The sequence below is a fragment of the Coturnix japonica genome, chromosome 1 (genome assembly GCF_054131305.1).
Source record: "Coturnix japonica strain WE chromosome 1, WE-NBRP24, whole genome shotgun sequence".
In the NCBI taxonomy this organism is placed as follows: Eukaryota; Metazoa; Chordata; class Aves; order Galliformes; family Phasianidae; genus Coturnix; species Coturnix japonica.
This window is the reverse complement of record NC_140663.1, coordinates 168,988,441-169,013,791: the sequence shown is the minus strand read 5'-3', so window position 1 is coordinate 169,013,791 and position 25,351 is coordinate 168,988,441. Positions and strand designations below refer to the sequence as shown.

Below are 25,351 nucleotides of genomic sequence, written 5' to 3'. Positions count from 1 at the left end.
TACATTCTGAGGTGTATTGTCTGTTAGTGTCACAAATATTTGGGAAACTAGCATTTCTACATTGGAAGCGTTCTTGTGTTTAAAGGTCAGATAGGGTCTTCTGCCAGGGAAGCACCTGTTTCCTAGGATAAGATTAGTTTAATTCTAAACACCTCAAGTTAACTTCACGGTATCCAAATGGAAGTATTTTATCAGTTCTGATGCACTGCTGTCTGAAAGTTAATGCTGAGTGCTTCTCACCCCTTTCTTGAAGGACAGGGAAAGGCTACTGAAAGAACTTGAACAAATGCAGAGAATGGATCAAATGCGCAGAAGGCAGATGGTAGCTCAGATGCCACCTCAACTTTTTGTACCTGGATATAAACGCGTGGAAATGAAAGAAGACTGGCAGAGAGAATTGGAGTTTGCCTTTGAAGATATGTACAACGAGGACAGAAGTGAGTAATCTGTGGGAGGATGCTGACTCTGGCTGCCCAGCAGATGAGAGGCTGCTGCAGCTGCGTGTTCCCAGGTACAGCAAGTAGTGAGGGTGCACATTTTTTCCTGTTGGGTGTGCTCTCAAACAGTACAGATGGCTTCATCCTGTTCCCTGCTCTGAGCAGGATGGAGGCCTATGGGAAGTACGTCTGCACAGTACTGATCCCTCCAGAAGTTACTTTGAGACACTGTCAACCCAGTATCTGATCCCTGCATCCCAGACCTACCCAGTTGCTGGCATCTGAGCTTAGAAGGTGCTGAGGCTCACAGCCCTACTCCAGCTTCTTGTGCTTGAGCACCCTTGTTTACAGATATGCATACACATACCTTACAGCACTCTCAGCACAGAATGGATACTCCGGTACTTAAAGCTAGATACTCATTCTGTCCAGTAGCTGATCACATACCTTGTAGCCTTCCATTTACCCTGGAGTGTCCATACATGCACTGCTGTGCTCAACATGTGCTATGGATCTCTTAGTAAGGTGGATTTAAATACTCATTCTACCCAGCTAGTGCTGGTTCCTTAGTCTCCCCAGCAGCTGGCGTCTGGACACATGAACTGCTGCTTCACTCCAGCTCTTGATGCACAGATGCATCGTCTATGCAAACACGTACACATTATCAATGCCAGCAGTAACTGACCTTGGATCCTCTTGTCTCTAGTTGTCTGTCAAAGACACGTATGTACTTATGCCAGCAAGTTCTTGACTGAGCCTGTGAGTATTTTATTCTAATTGGTCACTTTTTTGTGTTTGTGTTCCTCTAATTAGAAATGAAAGGAGACTTGATTTTGCAGTTTGAACCGCAGCCTTTGCCATCCCCTTCTGATAAATCTCAAGATAATGATCTTGATCTCTCTTTGGAGCAAGAATCTGTTTGTGACGGCCAGCAAGAATCAGGACAGATGGCAAAGGAGGAGGTCCCCAGTGAATCAGAAAGTAATGCTTTCTTGTTTTATAGTAGAAGAAAAGAGATTGTATGTTAGTATAAGCTAAAATGCTTAAGTACCAAAATTCCATCATGTATACGAAGTGTCAGTTAAGTGGTTTATGATGCTCGCCACTGATGATGAATGTTCTGACATACAAGTTTGAAGTAGAAATTGCTTTTTCTAATACACTTCATTTCACTAGAATACTGCAAATAATTATAATAGCTGCAAGAACAATAATGTTACTATAGTGTTTTCTGTGTAACTATTGCATATGATGAGATGGCACAGATGTATGAAATATCAGCCAAGTGAAGAGTGAAGTTTGCTTTAGCTTGACTTCATGTGAAAGTCTACTTACCGTACGTCCTTTATGTGAGCATAAAAGAGCTTTGTGATCGAGTTGCTTCATTTTGTGCATAGGCCACACTAGTTGCATGTGTGCATGGCATGAGCAGAATAACACAGCGTCAACAAAAGACATATTATTGCATGTTGCTGCATGACAAGCATTTCTGCCTTGTGGCTTTGCTGGCACTGTCCATTTCTGGCTCTGTGATGCATTCATTGTGTTGCCAGTTGTACTACAAAGGAGAGGGCAGGAGCGGACAAACTGGTGAAGTAGTGCTGCTGGTTTCTGCAGCAGCACAGTCTGTGATTAATCTGGTTCTGAAATGCTGAAACAAGCTGAACCCTCCTGTTACTGCATCTTGAGACACACTGCTGCTTCTGTCTTGCAAGAAGGAAATACTTAAGCTACGAAACTCGATAATGTAGAAAGTTACTCAGCTTTGTAAGCGATTAAAAATGTTGTGGGTTTTGTTTTTTGGAACAAGAAGATAATCATTACTGATGTCTCTTAAAAGTATATATATTATTTATAGGTCATAAAGAGGTAAAAACTCATCAACCTCAATCAAAACTTGCCTTGAAGAAACTGCTGAACAAGATTAGAAACCAAAAAGAGCAGTGGATGTCAAAAAGTGAGAAAGAATTTCCAAGCAAGAATGAGACTATTGAATCAGACACTATTGCTGGCAAAGAGAGACAGCTGGTTGATTTAGAACCGAATGATGAGCGGCACAAAACTTCTATATGTGAAGCCAAAGGTATGGAATATATGCTTGCATGAAGATTTGTTTTGTGGGAGCAAGTCCAGAGGGTGGACCATAACAGCTTTTTTAATTTGAGTGAATCTTTCAGTTGTGCTGTTTTATCCTTCTGTCAGAAGGTAGATACAGTTCTCTTATCTCTCCCTTTTGTCCTACCCAGGAAGATCTTTCAGAGGAAAAATACCTTTATATTATAAATCTTACCCAAATTTTTGTCAGTCTTCATGCTGCTGCGTCTTAGGTGTTCACCTATGGGGACAGAAGTCGCAGGGCAAAATTGGTTGTGGAAGTTGTTTATCTGTTAAACTGGAAGAGCTGAATTCATGAGATTTAGAGCTAGAAACGCTTGACAGGCATGAGCTGATGTGTCCATAATGAGGGATTTTTGCTGGACTTAAAGCACCATCCCAAAAGGTCTCGTTGTAAAACCTGATCTCACAGCAGTCAAACATCCCGTTTTGTTTGGTAGCCCCTATTGCTTTGGAGTTTTGCAGCCATGTGTTGCTATTTCAGTTATGTAAGTGCTGAAGTTGATGAATGTGTATGGAGATTTGATTTCTGTGCTTTTATATTTGCTTTCGGAGTTCTGGTTTTAGATCCTCCTTTTTTTTCTTAGAAGTTAGGCTTTTTCTTTCCTACACCTGAGGAAAATGATTTTGCTATCCAGGCTACCAAGCTCTTTGGAAAAAAACAATGTTCAGTCCAGCTAGAACTGAGTTATTTCTTTATATTCAGGAATGGCAATTGATAAAAGGCCATTAATGACTTAAATAGTGCAAAACCTGATTTTTCCAGCTCATGGAGATGAGCTGAGTGAGGTGGAGATGGTATCTTGTCGAGGCTGCCTGCTTGTGTGTTTTTTCTTTTGAGAGGTTGGGAAACTAAAGCAAGATGTAAACAAGATATGAAGCTCTTTCTGGGTGCATTTATAGTTAACTAATATGTATTTTAGAGCCCAAGGAAACGTTGGAACATCATGTTGCACTTGAAAATTCAGTTCTAATCCATCCTGAAGAACAAGCAGCTAAAATTAGAATGGAAAATGAGAGACAGCAGTGGGTAAGTGTGAGTGTATATACTTTCTACATCATAACTGAGACAAAAAAAGAAGTGATTTATGGAAGGTAATGAAGATGATAAAATGCTTCAGGTTATAAGGCTGCAACAGACGTTTTCAGCATGCTGTCAGTGTTTTAAAGGAACATTTAATGCAGCACTATCTAAACTAGGCCTTAGTGTAGTAACTTTTGTTTTGTAACAATTAGTGAATGCTAACTGGAATGTAGAATAGTGTGGAGGAGATTTCTTTTGTAAAATTAACAGCTGCTGTAGGCAAAGGATTCTGTCCCATGATTAATTAAGAATTCCAGTTGTCAGGCTTAAGGAAAAGGTCACTGCCAGTACAGAACTGTGAAGATTTTACTAACCCTGTGTAATAATATCTGAAAGTCTCTAGGATTGCATAGAGTGACAGGAAAAGCTTGCAAACCTTGAGTATTTTGTATCTCAGTTTATAAAACCAAGTGTAGAATGTCCTCTGTTATCTATATGAACATTTGCTGTACTTACAGGGTAACTTTGTTAATGATATGTACATTGTGTGTCTATATTATATGTATCTAATTATATTTTTACTGTATCTTAGGTATTTAGAGACCTGCCAGCTGTTTTGTGGTGGCTTATCAGTTAAACAAAAAGTTGAATTTCAGGTCCTACTGCAACCTTAAATTATAGTTTGAAAGTACAGAAATTCAGGAAATAAATTTCACAGAATAGTGCTTTAGTGAGGAGGAGGAGAACAAAAGGCAGTAGGTCCCCTGTGGAAGTGTGGTTACTTTATGTAACATCTGTTTTCTCCCACTTAATGCATGTCCACATGTGTATATTTTTATAGTCCCATTTCTGTGAAGTGTTCCCAGTTCCCAGCTTCTCCCTGGGCTCCCTTTGTCACTGCTTAGAATTTTTTCTTCACTTCCATTGTAAAAGTGTATGTGCTGTTACTTCGTGTGGCTGTAAGTGATTCGTAGATGAAAGATACTCGGAAAGAGAATAAAAATAAACAAAACACTTGAGAGATTTCTGGAGTGCTCTTAAAGTGGCGGTACACGAGCCATTTCAGAAGTTGGGTAAGATTTGAATTAGCATTTAAATGCATTGAACTTTTGATGAGAAACTCTATAAAATGCAAAGTAGATTTCTGAGTTCAGTCCAAAAGAAGGACTTCCTTTGCAGTCTCTGGAAAATTATGATGCATCTTGAATGATTAGATTTGGATTTTTATCCATTCTGTTAATTCAGTGGCAGATAATTGTGCAATAGTAAATGGATTCAGGGACCGTTAGGAATTTCTAGCCAGTCAAGGATTCTTGACAGCTTCAGCGCTGCTCTCAGTGCCTGCTTACAATTTGCAAGAGCCAGTTGTAAGTGGTACAATTTTTGCTATGAGTTAGGAGTTGGAATAAAAGTTTGTGTGTGGATGCATGGGTCTTTTTCCTCAAGTTCTAGGGATGTTTGTTTGTTGTTGTTGTTTTTTTTCCCAATAGCTTGAGCAAATAGAGCAACAGAAACAGGAACAGCTGGCCTTGCTGAAACAAATAGAAGAAGAGAAGGCACGTCTGGAGATCCAAATGCAGATCTGTTTGGAAGAGGCCAAGAAGGAAAAGGAGGAGGAAGAGAAAAGTCAGGCAGTACAAAGCTGCAGTGTTTCTTCTACAGATGAACAAAAAGCAGAACATGAGGTGAGGAATTGTGGAACGGGGTGTTTGGGGTGGGGTCTGTATGTTTCAGTTGTTTTTCTTCTATGCGAATCAAGAGCTCCAATTGCCACTTTTAAATTATATCAATGAAAACCTTTTTATTTCTCAGGCCACAAATCAGAAGCTCTTGTACTGAAGTTTGTAACTTTTTTTGTCTAATGTGGAAGTTTTTATGTTGCGTTATTGAAGGTCTTCAGTGATACATATATTGCGTTATCTGCAAAGGCCTTGGGACAGCGTGTCTGTGTCAAATGCTTGTTAGTAGAACCTGATTAGAGCTGTGTAATGACAGTGCACATACAAAAGTCTTATTTCAAGGAGAAGTAATCTTAGGGAAAAAAAAGCTATGACTTTTTGTCCTTGTGTAGCTCTTAAATATCCATTTAATTGGAGGGGAATCCACTGAGGAGAGTGAGGAGAAACGTGTGTTGGTTTGTTTTAAATTTTGAACTTTTTCCACAATGTGCGCTCTTAAAAGAATCTATTTGCCTTGAAAAGGCAGCTGTGCTGGATCATTACTCACTTAATTTGCTACTGGGTACATTTAGCTCTTTGAGCTAAGCTCCTCCATGCACCATTGACTTTGATGGTGGATGCTAGACTTGCCAAGAGGGACCTTAGCTGTAGGCTGTGTGTTCCAGAAACTACTTTAGCTTCATTGCCTGAGGCCAAAAGCTCACAGCAGCGATACAGAGTGGTTTCTGCATTCCTGAGAGAATGAATGTACAGCTTGAGATTGTTGCTTTAACTGTCTCTATGAATTATTTGTTTATTTTTACTTAAAACCACTTAATTTCAATTAGTCTGGAAGTACTGCTGTGCCAGAAACCAGGAGTTCTGGAGAAGACAGCCACTCACAGGTGATTCGTAATTATCAACAGCGTCTTCTGGAACAAAACAGGTAAACTACTTGATTAAAATTCTGACCTTCCTGTTTCAAAATAATTTGAAATGCTTTGATTATTGAAAATGATGTTAATCTATGCATCAGTCTGGAAAGATGCGTGTTTTCTTTCTGTTTAGGCTACACAAACAGACAATCAATGAAGCTAGAACCCGTCTACGAGAGTATCAGAATAAACTGAAGCAAAGATATTTGACTGATCCTGTGAAAATGTTAAGCTCTGTGGAAACAACATCAGCAAATCTAAAGCTTGTCTCAGAACAACTTCAGCAGAGGCAGGGAATGCAGTCTGCGCAGTCCCAATCACCTGAACAGGTTTGTGCAGAAGACTGCACACTGTCACTACCTCTTCCCTACATGTGTGATGCTCCTGAAAAAGCCTCTTCACAAAAACATAGAGAGAAAATGCACAGTGTTTATCCTGGTAGGCACCTACATTTTCCAGAACCATTGAATTTGAAGTTTGGAGAGAACTGTTTGTCACGGAGCTGTTCCTCACAGGAACTAGTGGGAATATTGGACACCTCCAACAAGGAGGTCAGAGAACCACCTGTGCTCCAGTTGCCATCGGTGTTGGTCATGCAAGATGTTTCTCCACCCAGAACGCACCTGGGAGCACGTGTACAACAGGTTAGATTTGCCTTACCTGCAGAACATTCCTCTGGGCCTTCAGAAACAGAGCACTTGAAGAAATCAGACCTCAGGTGGTGTAACCATCAAATGGAAGCACAAGCTGAAGAAGAGCCTCCGCCTGTGACACCCCTTAGGGCAGCAACAAAAGGATATTCTACAGTACAGGAAGCCACAGTTAATTCTTTGGCTTGTCAGCAGGGGTCTGCAGTGAGCCCCACCAGAGCAAGCCTTGAACACAGCTGTCTTTCTGAACCTGTGTCTTTATCTCATGAAGAAAGCACTGAGGAATCCTTAGTATCAAAAGCATCTTCATTTAATTATTCCCATATACTGAATTTAAGGGACAGTGTGTTGGCCTCATCAGAAAGTATCCAAGCGCAGCAGCAGTATTTGAAAGGACTGCAAGAGCAGCTGGATGCACGTAGAGAAGCTCTTCTTTTGAGGCAGAAAATACAAGAGCAACTACTTATGCAGAAACAGGATAAACTGAAGGAACAGATGCAGAAACAACAAGAGGCTTTGAAAGAATTTCTGAACAAGCAGGTAAGCTTTAGAAATGCTTTGCCCGGTGAGTCATCCAGTGAAGGATAAAACTCTAGAGTGAATGCTAGGAGGTGGTGAAGTATCTCAGGGAGCCTTGGTAGCTTTAAGTGATTTACTGTATTGGAAATTTTAATTAGGAACGTTTTACTTAAATGTTATTTGTAGTTCTTTGCTGTAACTTTTTATTTCAAAAAGTTCTGTATGTACACACATATAAAATTAGTTTTGGAAGTTGCACTTTTGACTTGTTATTTTGCGCATTTCTGGGTAAGGAGGATTCAGGTTAAAAGAACTATTGCTGTGAGCTGCACTATTGCGGTCTCCATACAGCTAAAATACCTGCATTTAGGAGTGGAAAAATCAGAATTTTTAGGAATTTTTATTCTTAAAAATGCTGACGGTTCTAATGGAATCTAACAAATGCCATGAAAGTGTAACAAATAATGTTTTGGCATGTTTGGTGTGTAGAGCTAAACTGGATATCTGTATATCCAAATGTTTCTTCAAGCTGTACAAGGGTTGGAGCTTGCTTAGAATCATAGAATTACCCAGGTTGAAAAAGACCTTGAGGATCATCAAGTCCAACCGCAGCCTAACCAGTACCCTAACTCTAAAAACCCTACATTAAATCATATCCCTGAGCACCACATCCAAACAGCTCTTAAACACAACCAGGGACAGTGATTCAACCACCTCCCTGGGGAGCCTATTCCAGTACTTAACTACCCTTTATGTAAAGAAGTTCTTCCTAATATCCAACCTAAACTTGCCCTGGCGCAACTTGAGGCCATTTCCCCTCATCCTGTCACTTGTCACCAGTGCGAAGAGACCTGCCCCTCTCTCACTGTAAGCACCTTTCAGGTACTGGAAGAGGGCGATAAGGTCTCCCCTCAGCCTCCTTTTCCCCAGACTAAACAGCCCCAGCTTCCTCAGCCTCTCCTCGTAGGGCTGATTCTCCAAGACCTTCACGAGCCTCGTTGCCCTTCTCTGGACTACGGTTAAACTTCTTTCTCAAAATGCTTACTTGAACCTGTTTATCAAAGTGCATAATACTGTGAAATGTACACTCAGCTAAAAGCTGGCTGAATTAATGAGCGTAAACGTGAGTGCTGTCATTGCTATTTATTTATTGATTTATTCCCTTTAAGGTAAGACACAGCAACATGAATGGAGCAATGACAGAGCCACAAAGGCCTGACTGGATTAGTAAGAGTGACTTTTTCCAGGACTCAGAAAACTACCATTCAGAGAACTGTGACACGAGTCAATTTCACAGAGATGAAATGATTTCACAGGACATCAGTCTGGCTGGGCAAATTGGTAAGGCTGTATGGCATGATTTATTATTGAATTTTGTTTTTCTCAATTTGAGATGCAGTTCTCTTCCATTTGCCCAAGCTGATTTGATAGGTATACTGTAACATGCTAAGGGAACCTAAACCATAAATCCTTGTTTTACAGGGCAGCTTGAGAAAGCTCTGCATAGAGAACAGAAATTGAAGATTTCCAGACCTCCTGTAACGAAAGTGAAGTTGGGGCTTGGTTTGGAACAACATGAGCTTAGTGTTATTCCAGAAGTAGACACACCAAGGAGTTGCAACATTTCTTTTGCAGGTAAAGTATGAGTGTAAAATGTATATCACAGAGTCACAGAATGACCTGGGTTGGAAGGGACCTCAAGGATCATGAAGTTCCAACCCCCCTGCCTAGCAGGGTCACCAAACATACACCTTTACTAGATCAGGTTGCCCAGGGCCCCGTCCAACCTGGTCTTGAACACCTCCAAGGACGGGGCATCCACAACCTCCCTGGGCAGCCTGTTCCAGGACCTAACCACTCTCCTAGTAAAGAACTTCCCCCTGATATCCAACCTATATGTGTACAGAATATATGAATACTTCTGTTCTAAGGAGTATAGGTCAGAGGAAGCAATTACTTTCTGAAGCTTTTGAGGTCATTGATAATGAAGTAATAGCTGGTACTTGTACCATAAGATATAATTAAAATGTTAATACAAGGGAATTATAGTTGAGAAAAGCTTTCCTTATCAGTGTCAGCCTAGAAGAAATACAGGAAAAAAAAAAAAAAAAAGAAAGAAAAAACCACTAATTTGGGGACTGATTGCTTTTTCTTTAGAGCATTGAAGATTTACAGGTTCTATACTGAAAATGTCTTTAATAGCAAAAGTAGAAGACTGAGCACAGAATAAAGCTGTGTGTGAGAGTAAAGCTCATACCCTGGAGAGGGTCTGCATTTTTATGTAGCTATTCATACCTTGTTTACTCCGAGGATTGAATCAGATGTGAATGTATCAGTTAATTGCAAAAAGAATAGACAGGAGCAGGTGATGGAAGTTCTTTTTCTTTAAAATCTTTTAAATAAGGAGCCAGCACCAAATATCTACACAAGTTTTTTTCGGTTACAAACCATTCTGTAGCAATTCCAGACAAAAGCCATGCAAAGCAATCATCAGTTTCTAGGAATGCTGGTTACCATTTGTATGCAGCACTTTGTAATGTTCTCTAAGCAACATTAAATAACAGGTGCAACAAACTAAGGTTTTCTGAATGTGAACTTTAAATTGTTCCCCTTGGCCTCCCCCTCAAGTCCTTTTACAGCTAAAGTTTAATATGTATTTCACACAGTTTTAATGCTGTGCTAGTGTTCATAAAAGAATTAAGCAGAACAATGCAAAACTTAGAATCACAGGATCACCAGGGTTGGAAAAGACCTCCAGGATCTTCCAGTCCAACTGCCCACCTACCACCCATATCTCCCTGCTTGACCACGCTCCTTAGTGCAGCATCTTAACCTTTTTTGAACACAGCTTATTCTCAGCCCCAAAACAGCAGCATACCGGCTACTAGGAAGAAAACTGACTCTATCCCAGCCAAGAGCAGGACAACAACAACATTCCTGTTTCTGAGGTGTTTTAAGAATATATTCTTCAAAGCAACTGACTTAGTAATACACACTTTCTTTAAACAAACCAGCAGCAAAGATTAAATATGGAATTACTACCAAAAAATACTTCTGAAGTATTGCGTGGTAAGTTTCGGTTGGATATCAGGAAAAACTTCTTTCCAGAAAGGGTAGTTAAGCACTGGGATAGGCTCCCCAGGGAGGTGGTTGAGTCACCATCCCTGGATGTGTTTAAGAGCTGTTTGGATGTGGTGCTCAGGTACATGATTCAGTGGAGAGTTGTTAGTTAGGGCATATGGTCAGGTTGTGGTTGGACTCAATGATCTTTAAGGTCTTTTCCAACCTGAGTGATTCTATAATTCCTAACCCAGAGCAGAGAAGATACTCTGTGTCTGGACTGACTAAGCTGGTGTGGTTAACTTGCATGGAGCACTGAGCAAAATCAGCAGATTATTTCTGTAGAACATTGTACCTGCCTTAAGGTGTTGTTTTATAAAGTGCAGAACGTTGCATATCTATACCTGAACTGATGAGATGTTTTAAATTCAGGTAAAACAGATTCTGTTGGTGGAGAACCTTCTCCCATTTCAACTGCTGGGGAGTCTGCGTATAGGAAATGTTGTGGTGATGCTCTTCATGAAGAAGGCATGTCACCTGGGAGCATAACAAGCTATGGGCAGCAAATCTCTGTTGAAAGCCTGAAGCAAAGCAAACAACCTGGATTATTACAAGAGTTGCTGCTGATGTCTACTGAAAATTCATATGATTCAGGTGAGGATATCCTCTTTCTTCAGGGAACTATGTGGGTACCATTCTGCACTACTAATTTAACCAATGTTTATCTGTAAGATGTGACCTGAGTTGTTAAAGAACATACAGTGCTACTTAAATACCATTTAATTTCAGTTGTAAAAAATGGTCTTTTGGTAAGTGCATCTTAGGACTGAGTTTTGATTTTGCTTTGCTTGTCTGTGACCCACTGCCATTGCGGTACTCCATGGTCACACTGCGGATCTTTACCAGTCAGCAGTTGTTCATCCAAAGCGTGCACTGTGTATCTGTAACTCCTGGAGCTGTCTGTGAAGGGACCTCATTACATCACCTGATTGCCCTGCCATAGCAGCAGTCTCTCATGCATTTACCGAGTGAAATGCTAGATTAGAAGTTGTGTTCTCCCTCCAAGAGTGAGACCTTCTGCCCAGTGTATGTGTGGGGTGCCCAGTAACCTTTTCCAAGTGAGAACCTGGAGCTGACCAGTGCTGTGCCTGTGTTGGTACTGATTCCTTATGAAGGCACAAGAGATTTATGCTTAGGAAGGAATGTAGGGTGTTACTGTACTGATAGACAGCCAGAGAAAGATCTGTTTGTAAGAAACTGCACATAAGCACAACTGAGACAGAATATAAAAGGCTGATTGTTACCCTTCGTGTAAAGAAACTTAGAAAGAATCAGCTGGTAGATAGAAAACTAGTGCAATAATGTAAGGATTACCTTAATTCTGGTATGTGTTCATCTGTGAAAAGCTTTAATTAGAGATTATGCTTTGGAGACTAGACTGTGTCCATGTGCAACAATGTTAATCAGATACCATAAATTGAAAGCATTTGTTTTGGTTATCCCAAATAAAGCAATTTGTGGATGTGTTCAAGCATGTTATGGGCAGCTTAACTGGCTTATGAAAGGACAAAGGTGATCAAAGAAAGACCATTAGAAGAGTTCTTTTTGAGTGCTTGGCCTAACAGGTGGAGTCAGGGTTTTTAAATCCTGCTGTTTTTTCCTGCCTGTAGTAACTCAACTTGTCTCTTTGGTCTTGGGACAAAGCGAACCTGGGGGTTGCAGTGCTTTCAGTTGCAGTGCATTTACAGCTCCTGAAATTTCTTGCAGATTGAAATGCAGTTTGTTGGAGTTGCAGCTGGTAAATGGTGTGTCTGACTTGCTGTGAACTGTTCTGTGTTCTGTGAAGTGCTGACCTGAGCAATGTGAATTTGAATGAGTGTTGACAGCACCTGGACATCCGGTGCAGTTTTCAGTATCTATCCAAAATAAATATATAATAGGGGCTGTGGAGCAATTGTTTTCAGCACCTTGCCCTTATATGTACATCTTTATAAGCAATACAGCTGTGTCATATGCACCTTCTGGGTTTACTAGAATTTTTGATGCTGTCCCAAATACGAGGTAAATTTTGATTTAGTTTGTGCTGAGACATCCTTTTGAATTCAATGAAGATTTATTAGGGATCAAAGTTGCTTTAAATCAGCAGATATAAGCTGTTTTTCTCTCAGTTTCTTCCTTTAGTTCTCCAAATAGTCTGTTTGAAATCTGCATATTTCATTTATTTAGTGATAATTAAAGAATTTTGTTTCTTAACAGTGTTTGGAGACAAGACTTGTGTTTATAGAATAGGTTGTATGGTCGTAGAATCACCAAGGTTGGAAAAGACCTCCAAGATCATCCAGTCCAACCATCCACTATTCACTATTACTAATATTCCTCCACTAAACCATGTCCCCAGTACTACACAAGCGTTTCATGAACACCTCTATGGACGGCGACTCCACACCTCCCTGAGCAGCACCTGACCACTTTTTGGAAAAAGATGTTTTGTAATATGCAGCATAACCTTCCCCTGGTGCAGAGGGGATTCCCCTCTACTTCTGTTGCTACTTACAGGGGAGAAGAGACTGACCCCCACCTCACCACAGCCTCCTGTCAGGCAGTTGTAGAGAGTGATAATGTTTCCCCTGAGCCTCCTCCACACTGAACAATCCCTGTACCCTCAGCTGCTCCCCATAACACTTGTGCTCCAGAGCCCTCACAGCTTCATTGCCCTTCTGTGGACACATTCCAGGTTTTCAGTGTCTTTCTTATAGTGAGGGGCCCAAAACCTCTCCCCTCTCCCCTGAGCCTCCTCTCCTCCAGGCTAAACAATCCCAGCTCCCTGAGCTGCTCCTCATAAGACTTGTGCTCCAGACCCCTCACTAGTTTTGTTGCCCTTCTCTGGACACATTCCAGGGCATCAATGTCTTTCTTGTAGTGAGGAGCCCAAAACTGAATACAGTACTCAAGGTGCGGCCTCACTAGAGCTGAGTACAGGGGGATGATCACCTCTCTGCTCCTGCAGGCCTCACTATTTCTTATCCAGGCGAGGATGCTGTTGGCCTTCTTGGCCACCTGGGCACACTGCTGGCTCATGTTCAGCCGAGCATTGACTGACACCCCCAAGTCCCTTTCACAGTCATCCAGCCTCTCAGCCCCAGGCCTGTAGAGCTGCATGGGGTTATTGTGGCTGAAGTGCAGGACCCGGCACTTGGCCTTGTTGAACCTCATCCCATTCACCTCAGCCCAGTGATCCAGCCTATTCAAATCCCTCTGAAGGGCCTCCCTCCCTCAGTCAGATTAACATCACCTCCCAACTTGGTATCGGGGGTGTCATCTGGGTGCAAAGGGTGGGGGGCGGTTCTTAAGCACCCCATCTGGTTAGGGGAGCATGAATCCCCGACCTTTGCATTGAATGGTTACAGGTGCTGCACAGATTGGGCAGGCAGGGAGGATGGGTAGCTGTTAGTGATGTTAGTGATGGCACTGATTCAGATTGCTTTCTCTTGCTATGGCACTGTTATTTCTCAAGGTGAGTGAGAAACTTAGCATATTTGAGTTTTCTTCTTCTAAATTAAATTTAAAGAGGAATTAAAAAGGGCTAATGGAATGTAAATTGTTAATAGGGAACTGCAGAGTAATCCCACAGATGAGACAGGCAGTTTGATCACATAAACCTCAGTTCCTAAGGGAAATTGTCTTGGAGACAGTGACTAGACCTGATGCATGCATCTTTTTCAAAGCTCTCCTTCCCTGCATATCAACAAGCCTTTCTCTGTATTCATCTCTGCCTTTAAAGAGTCCCCGTGGGCACTGTTCCAGTCACAATCATTTTCATGTACTGCTGCCCTAAGCAGGTGTTATTCCAAGCATGATTATTTTCCGTGTTATCCGAGATTAAGACTTCAATTTATTTTTAATAATCTCAGATATTTGTCCATAATTCATTATTATAACAGACAGCCTCACCCTTCACCGATTTAGCAGGCAATTATAACTACTGACTTCTTTTTCCTCTTTTTGTCTCTATAATAGAGGGTATGGGCCTGTTTTTCATTGTCTTTGAGTGACTTGTCATTCAGGTCTCTCAGTTGCATCCTAAAATTACTACTGCTGTTTCTTACTTGAGTTTCAGTTAACACTTCTTTCTGTCACTGTGTGGTGCCCAGGAGGTTAAAATGAAGGGGCCATGCAGATGTCAGGAAGCTGTGAGGAACACAAACTCTGCACTATTATTTTGGAGGGAGAGGTAAAAAATCAATGTAAAAAACCCACCTTTTATGAGTCACCAAGTGCAGCTTTTAAAGGATATTACTGTAATAAAGGCAGGAGATATGGGTGTGTTATATTCTTCATTCTGAAATGAGTAATTAATTTGGGTTTATTGCTTGAAGCTGCTGCTGTTTGTCCCTTGTGTTTATGTCATGGAACAACACATTCCTTACAGCGCAGGAATAAAATGTTTGTAGAGTAGATCTTCATAGAATATATATACAAAACTGTACTGGATACTTGAGTATCATCTCATGTCACTCTGATGTCCTTCATAAGATAAAGCATTTATTTCATAGGAATATCTAATATTGATGTAAAGTGAACAGGAAAATAGGAATTCCAGGCTTTCCATAGTAGCTTGTTTCAGCATTTTAGTTTTTATTCCATTTTAAAGTAAGTGGTCTGTTTCCAGTTCCTGTATGTCTTACAGCTGCCTCTTGCTGCTGCTTCCTGTTAAGAATTTCAGGAGAACTGGGAATTTGAAGTGTCTCTGTTGTCGTTGACTCTTGTAGAACTGGGAGGAAACGTATCTGCTTCTGTTCTTCTGGTGCTGCTGTGGTACTTTTTCCAGAGGTCTTGATCTTACTTGTGTGTCTAAGAGGTGATTCAGTTCCATGGCAGCAATCATGCATTAGTCAGATAATTCACTGTTTCTGGTTTCTCTTATTTAAAGTTTGGTTTTCTTTGTTATTGTTATAATGGTAGAGGACAAAAAGATTTCTCCACTCCAATAAATGATTGTAGTAACACTACCAGAGCTGTATTTTATTCTTCAAGGCCAAAACATGTGTTTATAGCTCTTCATGCTTGCCCTACAAGGAGCAGTCTTGCTAATCAGTAATTGTGGTGCAATGGAGCAGAAAGTGAGAAGAAAAAGGTAAGAAAAGGGCAAAATCAGTGCCCTAGCAGTGAGGATAGCAGCAGTAGGGTATTACTGCCATCTGGCGTTCCACAAAAATAATAGCAATTAAAGAAAAAATGAGCACTAACAATGAACTGCTTTCTATTAAATTTGTTTTTAGCTCAGTCCCAAGATTCTCTTGTGGCTCAAGATGTGCCAGTTCTTGCTGCTGCAGCTGGAGGGGACACACTGCATTCTGGATCATCATTCAGAGGCATTCATGCGGTTAGTCAATCAGAGTAAACACATAATGTAATTTACTCTTTGAGATGTGTTTTAAAGATGCTGTGCAAAAGGGAAAAGCATGTTATTTTTGTAGCCTTGAATTGGGCATTTGATAATTTTAACTTGTATTCTCAACATGTTTGTGAGTTGGTAGGAATCTAGTACAGTCATCTGGTAATTCAGGTTATAAGGGACCTAGGGAGATCCCTGTCTCAACCTCCTGATTGAAACAGGGACGTCTGTGGAATCAGACGAGGTTGCTCAGAGTTTTATTATGTAGGTTCTTGAACAATTCCAAACGTGCAGACATGGTGTGAGCTGTTCTGGTGCTTGACTGCCCTGTTGGGAAATTTCTTCCTTATAACTGGTATGAGCCTCTGCTTCTTCAATTCATGCCCATTGTATTTGTCTCTCCTCTACTGAGGAGTCCAGAACTGGACCCAACACTGAAGGTGTGGCCTCACTCGTGTTGAGTAAAGTGGAAGGATCACTTCCCTCAGCTTGCTAATGATACTTTGCCTGATGCAGCCCATGAACCTTCTTTGCAGTAATAAGGGCATTTTGCTACTCACGTTCAATTATTTGGTGTTCACCAGGAGAAATTCCCCAGGCCTCTTGACCATATTGGTGGCCCTTAGTGGAAATCTGTGTGTTATACTGGAGGCTTAAGTCTGGAACCTTGGTCTCTGTTCTGTGACTGCAGAGCTTCAAAATTAACGAATACAGTTTTCTAGAAAATCTGATACATATTTCACCACTAAAGTAGAATTAAACTCTCCAGTCGTTGTCCTGTATTCAGAAGTCTCAGTGTTAGAAGTACTTGTAACGTTCCTGAGTTCTACATCTATATTCCTCTGAGATCTACAGTTCTATTGATGTGGGTCTGTGATGAGAAATAGCCAAATCTGAGCACCAGGAGATAAATAAGCTCCCAGGTGTCATGATTTGTATGGAATTCTGAGAGGCTTCTTTGTGTGTCTGTGTGTGTGTGTGGTGTGTGTGTGTTGGGGGGAGGGGGCTGCTGGAGGGAATTGTGTCTGTGAGACTGGATGTGAATGTTGTGTACTGAGCAATGATGAGTTTAATTTGCCTGACTGCAATAAATGAAGGCTTCTACACTTGAACTGAGCTCAGAATAAAATCTGTGATTGTGGTTTCGATTATGGGGGTCTGAATACGTGGTAATGTACATGTTGCTTCCTCCTAGGAAGTACTTTCTAAGGTAGTGTCCGTGGATGTAGGTTCAGAGGATTCCATGCAAGCAATACCCTGTGATTTATCTTCAACTATTTCCACTGGAAGCTTTTTGACTACTGAAACACTGGATGTCAGCCCTGTTGACACTGGTAAGTGTTTCATTGTTTTCATAAATGGAAAAACTGATGTTTTCTTTATTTTATAGCAGAATGGATCTAACTCACAAGACATAAATTCTTCTGGAAATATACAATGTGGAACTTCCCTTAAGAATTGACAGTGTGCATGATGGTGTGCTCGCAAGGAACCCACTTGTCGTTTCCACAATTCCTTCTATTTTATTTCATTTATATTAGGATGTTTCTATTTAAATAGGATTTAAACTATTGCCCTGTATCATAAAGATGCTCAAGGTCACATTAAAGGATTGACATCAAGTTGTGTGGTGTGATTGACACACCTGAGGGACAGATTGGCAGTCAGAGAGACCTAGAAGACGTTTGAGCAGTGGGCCCAGGCGAACCTCATTATGCAAATGCAGATGCAAGATCTTGTACCTGGCTTGTGGCAAACCCCTACTATCAGTGCAAGCTGGGAGACAAAAGGATAGGGCACAGCCATGCTGAAAAGGACTTTGGCACACTGGTGGATGGGAAGCTGAACATGAGCCAGCAGTGTGCCCCCACAGTTCAGAGAACCAACTGTATCCTGGGCTGCATCCAAAGCAGCATAGCCAGCAGGGCAAGGAAGGTGATCCTGCCCCTCTGCTTTGCACTGTGAGGCCTCACCTGGAGCACTGCAGCCACATGTGGAGTCCTCAGTACAGGAGAGACTTGGAGCTGTTGGTGTGTGTCCAGAGGATGGCCACAAAAATGATCCAAGGGATGGAACATCTCTACTATGAGGACATTCTGAGAGAGTTGGGGCTGTTCAGCCTGGAGAAGAGAAGGCTGTGTGGATACCTTTCATTGTCCAAAGTGGGGCTGTAAGAAAGAAGGGGACAGGCTCTTAAGTAGGGTTTGTTGTGACAGGAGAAGAGGAAGTGGTTTCAAACTAGTGAAGAGATTTAGGCTGGATATAAGGAGGGAAGTATTTTACACTAGGGCTGGTGAGGCACTGGCACAGGTTGCCCAGAGAGAGGTGGTGGATGCCCCATCCTTGGAGACACAAGGTCAGGCTGGACAGGGCTCTGAGCACCTGATGGGGCTGTGTGTGTCCCAGTTCATTGAATTGAGTTGGACTTGGTGTGGGAATCCCTTTCAACTCAAATAATGCCATGACACCTTTATATGCAATAGGATGAAAAAAAAAAAAATGTAAAAAGTAATAATAGAAGGTGTTAAGGGCATTTGAAGGTATTAAGCAGCATCTTTTCAGGTGAGTTCATGTAAATGCTTTATATATAAAACTATGTGAGCATCTGGCTTCTTATTTCAGGATTGTCTTCTGACAGCATGGAAGATCAAGTTTTGAAAAGAATCACAAGCAGCCCATGGGACTCCTCACTGCCTTTTACAGCACAGCACTGGCAGGAGACTCTGTTTGAAGTACCTGAAACTGAGCTGCCTGAAGGAGCACCGTGCCTTGATAAAGGGAGTCAGATTCAGCAGGTCTTGGAGAAATGCTGTGGAGAGTTGAACTCTTCATCAGAGACCAATATGTGTTTTAAAGGTATTTTCTATTTTAAAGCTTTTGTGGTCTGTGCTGTCATACAGAATGAGGAGTTTAATCAGGATTTCATGAGTTTGGTATTGCTTATATTTAGCTTACATTTTATTTTCAATAAATGCTCTGCTCAGCAGAACTCCTGCTTTAATGGAAGCAAGTCCTTCATGGCTTTATGTATATCTACACGTAGCACTGTGTAGTGCAACAAAAAGATAATGGGGTCACAGTCTAGTTCTGAGTAGCTTCCTTCTACCATAGCAAGACTGTTCTTTGTTGTTTGTGCTAATACTGTTGTTTGCGTAAGTACAACTCTACAAAGGAGTTCAGAACAACATTTATGTAATACTGTATTACTCAAATGGAGTTGATAGATGAAGAATCACTGATAACAAAGTAGTGGAAGCTCTGTGCTCTTTAACTGTGCACATTTAATGTTTAATGACAATAAAATCACCCTTACTATCTGTCATGGTGATAAGTAGCACTTTAATTTGAACTGCTTCCTTCAGGAATGTGTTGGAAAAATCATGGAGTTTTATATTAATCTAGACCAGAAATTCTTAATCCTGCTCAACTGAGAGGTGATTTACTTGCTTACGGGCTTGTCCAGCCAAGTTCTTCCAGTGGAAGAATTTCATACCAGTCAGGCATCTTCCTAAAAAATCTCAATTAAGGTTTTTATTCTTTATACGTAACCAGAATTTCCTGTGTTGCTTTTGTCCGTTGTCTTGAGCCTTTTTTTCTTTCACTGAGTATGTTCAGCAAGAGTCTGTCTGCATCTTCCCTGTGCTTCCATCTGGGATACTGCAGACAGCACTGATCTCTGTGCCTCTTCCCTCAGGCTCTCAGTACTGTTTGTGCAAAACTGAACAAACCCGGTTTTTAAGCTTCTCTTTGAACACTGCGTGTTTCATCCTTTATCATTTTTATGGCTGTTCACTGGGCTTGCTCCCGTGTATCAGTGTGTGTGTTTTGTACTGGGAAACCCAAAACAGGACAGTGCTTCTAATGCAGTCTCTCAGGTGCTTAACAGGCAGCTTCTTGACCTCAGCTTTTCACTTAAAGTAAGTAATGAAAACAGGTAGCACTTTCTTGCAGCAGTTGTACTTGCGCTGTGTCATCATGAAGGAGTTGAGTGCTGTAAAGACGTGTTTTTGCAAGCTAGCATTTGTTTACCTGTGGAAATCTATACCCACTCCTTATTCCATCTAGAAGCAAGGTGGGAGATGTCAGTTTCTATGTTTTAAAAGTAACCTTTTTACTTTTCTTACAGCTCTCTCGGCTGAGCTTGATTTCCCTGAAACTGAGAGGCCTTCTCCTAACTTCTGCCATAAGCTCTTTCAGCCTTTGGAACCAAGTCCTGCCTTCGGTGTTACATCACCCATTTCTCATTACAAGATTCAACAAGGCAACAAAGAATTGAGGAAGGTACTACAGTAAAGTTCTGTTTGGCTTGAAAGTTATTTTTATGAAATACCATAGTGATTTTTTACATGAGTGGAGCTGGAAGCATTTCTGCTGTTTGTAGGAGAAATATGTTCCTAAAAGCAAATGTTGCCCTGAACTTTCCATCCTTCTTATTCCTCAGTGAAGCCTAATCAGGATATTTTCTGCCACTAGATTTCAGCATTTTCAACTGAAATTCAAGACCAGCCTACGTTTGTAGAAGTGAGAAACTCCAATTTGGATACACAAAGAAGCAGTCTGATGGGCAGTCAAACAAGCAAGCCAAACAACATTACATCAGAAGAGTGTTTCAAAGAGAGCATTACTCTGGGTACGTACAGTGCAGTCTGATCAAAGCTCTAAACATAGAACCAATATGTAAATACCAACCTTTAAGCTTGTTTTGTTGTAGAAACTGGGAAGGAACTCTTTACTTCTAAATAAGCTCTGCTTTAAAATGTTTTAACTGCATCTGCTCTCTTAGATACCATCTTCTCCACCACCTTCAATGCGTAGAATACAAAAATGTTAAGGTCTTTACTTAGCAGTTATTGCTTGTATGCAGGGATTGGCTTTTTGTATTGAAAGTGCTGTAACAGATGGTACTTACTGTGTGCAGTAATTCTGATGGTAGTGCATTAATTCCAGTGAAATTAACAAGTTTTACCAAAAAAATTGTTCATTCCCTCATTTTGTTAGTTCGGGGAAATTATTCAGTTTATGGAACTTCCCTAAAAAGAGCATGGCCAGCAGGTTGAGGTGATCCTACCCCTCTGTTCTGCCTTGGTGAGGCCACATTTAGACTGCGGTAACCAGTTCTGAGCTCCTCAGGTCAAAAAGGACAGGGATCTCCTAGAAGGAGTCCAACAGAGGACCACAAAGGTGGTAAAGGGCCTAGAGCATCTTCTGCTTGAGGAAAGGCTGAGTGACCTGGGTCTTTTCAGCCTGGGGAAAGGAAGACTGAGGGGGAGATCAGATGTAGTTAATTAACCTTGTTATTTGCTTAGATGTCCATGCATTCCTCAAAAGCCCTGTTAAGGAGGAATTTCTTTAAAGCTGAAATGTGGTTGTGTTAAGCTCACATTTTGACCCTAACTTTTGGAACAGGTTTGGAAGAATCTTTTCACTCGCTGCAATTAGAACCTGCTCTGAGCAATCGCTGTCAGAATGCTGCTCGGCCAGCAAGCACTAATGTTGTGTCAGAGGAGTCCTTGGAACTAAATCCAGGGATTGAAATTGGGTGCAATGAGAATGATGTTTCATCTGACAGACAATATGAAGAACTGGCAAGGAGTTTGGATCATACTGGTCTGCAGCATTCAGTGGAGGATATGCGACACGACAGTCTGAATTCGCTGCATGAGCAAAACTCATTTTATCAGCTCAGTACCACACCAGTGACAGTGGATGAGCCTTTCCCTAAACACACACCGAAAGAGGGCCTAGCATTCAAAAAAGAGATTCTGTCTTCTGAAAAATTACCTGCCAAGGTACTCGATAGGAAGTATGTGAAGCTCCCTGAAAAATTACTTGACGTACATGAAGCAAATAAAGCCATGGAGGTGGATTCTCATTGCAATAGAAATGCAGAGGAGCCAGATGAAGGTTTTGCTCAAGAACAAAAGTCTTCAAGAATTACTGAAGGCATCAGCACGGAAGCCCCAGACGTTTATTTACAGGCAGCAGTAAAACACGATGCTTTCTGCCTGGGAAGACGTGAAAAACATTCTAACTCTGTGGCTGGAAGCTCATCTCGTATTCCAATCTGGGTAAGTAGGACAGATTTCCCAAACTTAGTATTTTGTGCAGGTATTTTGGTGCTTTACTGCCTTTATTTTGATGGTTTCTTTTTTTGGTTCCTTTACCAAGCTTTTGTAGATCTTTAACATCTGGAAACTTGGCAGACGTTCTCTTTGTAGTTCAGTTCAGACTTGCACGTTTCCTGGACTTTTGCTCTCCTTGCTTTTATATCACAGCACCGAAACAATTAGCAATTAGTTGGTGCAGCATGGGCATGAAACTGCAGTTACTTAACTGAACTTAACCCAGTCTGGGATGTAAATAATAGAACCAAAGCATAAGTGATTGAAAACTATGTGAAACCTATTTCCTTCTTCGTCCTTAAAACAAACCAACCAACCATGCCTGAAACTAGATTTTAGCAGGTGAGTGTTTGATTGCTTTGGGTTATGATACATACTTTTACACTGAGGTTTTGTGTCTTCTCTTTACTAGGAGACCGAGTCAGGACTTGGTATTATGGAAGAACCTGAACTCACTCTTGTGAGCTCAAATGACATCAGTATTGCAGAATCAGACGCTGAACATATGAACCAAGAGAGAAGTACTGAGGATCAAAGAAATAACCCAATGTGTACAGACAGGTCTGCTATCAGTGTTGTGACCGAGGTGAGTCTTAGTTCATCTGTTGGGCAAAGGGACCGCAATGGGTTTAATGTTTGTGAATGTTTTTAGAAGCATTCTGATCTGTCAGTATCCATTCCTGATGTTTTTCTTGCATCTGCTAAAGGGAAGTGACCGTCATTGTATCTCATCCATGTTAGGGTACTGTATGACTGCTTCAGGCTTGTGGTGTATTTTTTGCATTTTCAACTAATGATTCCTTTTCAAACAGAAAAGAGAATTTTTACCACTGGTTCCAGACACAGATTGTTCAGTGCTCGTAAGGCCTGACGGCTCTTCCACAGCCCACAGTCCTACAGAGGGTCAGTGTCCATCACATCAGACTGCAGGTAATTACGTACAGCTTCAATACACTGAGGTTTTAACTTATAAAGTCACTGTTAAGATACACATCACATTTTTGGAAAATGTAACATCTCTTAGACAAGTGCACGTTGCTTTTTGTATCCACTTGGCCTAGGTTTGGTGTGTATTTTACTGACAAGGAAATACTCACCTGTCTCTTCCTATAGCTGGCCATCTTAAGCAAGAGCTGGTAATGGCTATAATTAGAGAAATGCACTGAAATGTAGGAATTAGTCAAGGTGGTTTCTTCACAGAAAGTGAGGAACATTTGGACTTTTCTTTCTCAGAGATGCTGCTGGAATCTGCTTCTGCACCAGGGAGTTTGCAAGAAGCTTTTGTAAAAAGGAAGAAGGATTTCATCCAGAAATCACTGAGGAGAGTTGAAGAAATGAAACTAAGAGAGAGAAAAAATGAAAAGCCAGAAGGCAGCCGGGTTCAAAGGAGAAAGTGTGAGACGTTAAGCAGACCAAAGGAGTGTCTGTTTGTCACTGGTACGTTTACTTGGGCATGTGACATGGGACTGCTTTTGTTATTTAATATCAAAGAAAACCTTCCCAGTGTGTTGCATCTTTGCTTTTGCAGTCGGGTACTCTTGAATTTCTCAGGGCCGTGGGAAGCTCCTTCTCCCCCATTTGGCTGCATCTCATGTGGGAAGCAGTCTGCATTTGGCATCATGAACGGATTGTCAAAGAACTGCACTAAGTGAATGCATCTCTAATGCCTGGTAGCGGGGTTTGGAAGGCACCTGGTGACAAGCATGGCTGGCTCCAAGAACAGCCAGCATCCTCGTGATGAGGCATGTTGGTTTTTAACACAAACTGCCACCTCCGTTGTACCGATTCTGCTTCTTTTCTTTGTAGTTTCATCTTAATCTTTAAAACCTCTTAATTGAGTTCTTGTATCCTGAAAAACTCTCACTGACAGTTGGATTTTATTTTTTTTTAACTATCAGTACCATAAACTGAGCAAACCTTTCCTGGGGTCCAGTAGTTTGCATTAAGAATGGATGTATTTTCTGAATGGGAGATTTAAGATACATTTTGTGTTTGTGTCTTTTGAAGGCAAAAAAGGCGCAGTTGTCAATCAGCTGAAGAAAGTAGGAGAAGTGAAGGTGTCTTCTCCAGAAGACAGAAAGGCTGGAGAAGCCGAGATGTATCAGCGCACCTCAAGGTAATGTACAAACAGCGGGAGGAGCTTGGATTAAAAAACCAGAAAGTTGATGTGAACCCAACACTGTGTTTATACAGGTGTACACTGAGACATGTCCTTACCCTGCTCACAGCAAGCACTGGCTGCCTGCCCAGCTGCAGTTGACAGTTGCACTCAGCATTTAGTAATGATGAACATGTATAAATACAGCTGTAGAGTGGGGTGTCTGTTAGGTCAGCTGGCAGTTCATTGAAATGATGCCAGACCAGGAGATAGCTCACTCAGAATTGCTTTTTCTTAATTTCTAGCAGTTGATAGTATAAACCCTTAAGGCTGTTAATGTACTTCTGCATTCCCACTTTCCTTTCTGACAATGTTTTTTTCTAATGTTTTGACAGACTTTATAATCAACTTTCAGAAGTAAAGACCAGAAAAGAAGAAAAAACAAGGCAGGAAACTTATGCTAAAAACAGAGAAAGGGCTAAGGAGTTTCAGAAGGTAAAGTAAAGTAATTCCCCCTCTGAGCATCTTTGAGCTTGTCAATTCATGTCCCTTAGCTTCTAATCAGACTGGAGGGAGGCATCATTCTGTGGTGAATATTTCAGCATGGCCTCTACCTTTACTCAGTCTGTGGGCTTTTAGAGCTTTCATAAGCATTGCTATTGGCTTAGTCTAAGACAGCCCCAGTTGAGGCACTGTGCTAAAACAATGCAGCTCTTAGAGCTGAGTTTTCTCTAAAGGGCAGCAGCCTGAGGTTGAATTTTGTGGTGATCTGAGGTCATGTAAAAGGTGTGAGGGGATCCAGCTGCTAGTGTCAAACAGTATCAATGAGAGCATGATCCAAGCACTTCTGAGCAGAGGCAGGCTTGGTGCTTCCCAGGGAAGTCTCTGCTACCTGCTTATACTTCTGTTATATAGCAGCATTACCTCACTTGTACAACTTATCTTAAGAAATGGTGATATTAAAATTATGCTCTTGCCTTGCTATTGTAAATCTTGCAGAAAATGCTGGAAAAACTACGAGCCAAGAAGCCAGGGAAAACAGCCAGACTAGGAGAAGCCTCTAAACAAGAAGCACTGCTGTGTTAATACTCTGAGTTGTATCAAACAGTGAGATCTGCATTAAACTAAATCAGGTAATGGCTGACAGATGCTTTCTACAATACTATCTACTTTTAACGTGTAGCAACCAGCACTGAGTAGAATGACACTGCAGGAAAAAGCTTTATGTGCCTTAGTGTTTGAAAGAGTGCCTGTAATATATGTTGTGTAAAAGCATCATCAAATAAAATGTTTTTATAAAACATATAAAACAATAAGGTGGTTCTTCAAAAAGCTGAA

The 25,351-nt window shown here is 41.2% G+C and overlaps 1 protein-coding gene and 1 non-coding gene across 3 annotated transcripts in view; both read left to right on the top strand.

The window, feature by feature from the left end:
* Positions 1 to 25,323, top strand: part of CEP295 (centrosomal protein 295) — a 33,599-nt gene extending 8,276 nt beyond the window's left edge. For both annotated transcript variants that reach the window (XM_032442200.2, XM_015852282.3), the window contains exons 8-29: positions 254 to 437; positions 1,251 to 1,418; positions 2,296 to 2,520; positions 3,476 to 3,582; positions 5,067 to 5,261; positions 6,083 to 6,180; positions 6,303 to 7,359; positions 8,508 to 8,679; positions 8,821 to 8,973; positions 10,831 to 11,052; positions 15,678 to 15,781; positions 16,989 to 17,127; positions 18,416 to 18,649; positions 19,920 to 20,074; positions 20,267 to 20,423; positions 21,200 to 21,861; positions 22,328 to 22,501; positions 22,728 to 22,845; positions 23,149 to 23,352; positions 23,923 to 24,031; positions 24,409 to 24,508; positions 25,013 to 25,323. In XM_032442200.2, the coding sequence (XP_032298091.2) occupies positions 254 to 437; positions 1,251 to 1,418; positions 2,296 to 2,520; positions 3,476 to 3,582; positions 5,067 to 5,261; positions 6,083 to 6,180; positions 6,303 to 7,359; positions 8,508 to 8,679; positions 8,821 to 8,973; positions 10,831 to 11,052; positions 15,678 to 15,781; positions 16,989 to 17,127; positions 18,416 to 18,649; positions 19,920 to 20,074; positions 20,267 to 20,423; positions 21,200 to 21,861; positions 22,328 to 22,501; positions 22,728 to 22,845; positions 23,149 to 23,352; positions 23,923 to 24,031; positions 24,409 to 24,508; positions 25,013 to 25,099 (4,824 nt within the window). In that variant the 3' untranslated portion in view covers positions 25,100 to 25,323. The remainder of the gene's footprint in view (positions 1 to 253; positions 438 to 1,250; positions 1,419 to 2,295; positions 2,521 to 3,475; positions 3,583 to 5,066; positions 5,262 to 6,082; positions 6,181 to 6,302; positions 7,360 to 8,507; positions 8,680 to 8,820; positions 8,974 to 10,830; positions 11,053 to 15,677; positions 15,782 to 16,988; positions 17,128 to 18,415; positions 18,650 to 19,919; positions 20,075 to 20,266; positions 20,424 to 21,199; positions 21,862 to 22,327; positions 22,502 to 22,727; positions 22,846 to 23,148; positions 23,353 to 23,922; positions 24,032 to 24,408; positions 24,509 to 25,012) is intronic.
* LOC116652822 (small nucleolar RNA U2-19) lies at positions 16,662 to 16,744 on the top strand. The gene has a single exon (XR_004306041.2). It is a non-coding gene; the product is annotated as a small nucleolar RNA U2-19 (small nucleolar RNA).
* Positions 25,324 to 25,351: the final 28 nt, after the last annotated feature.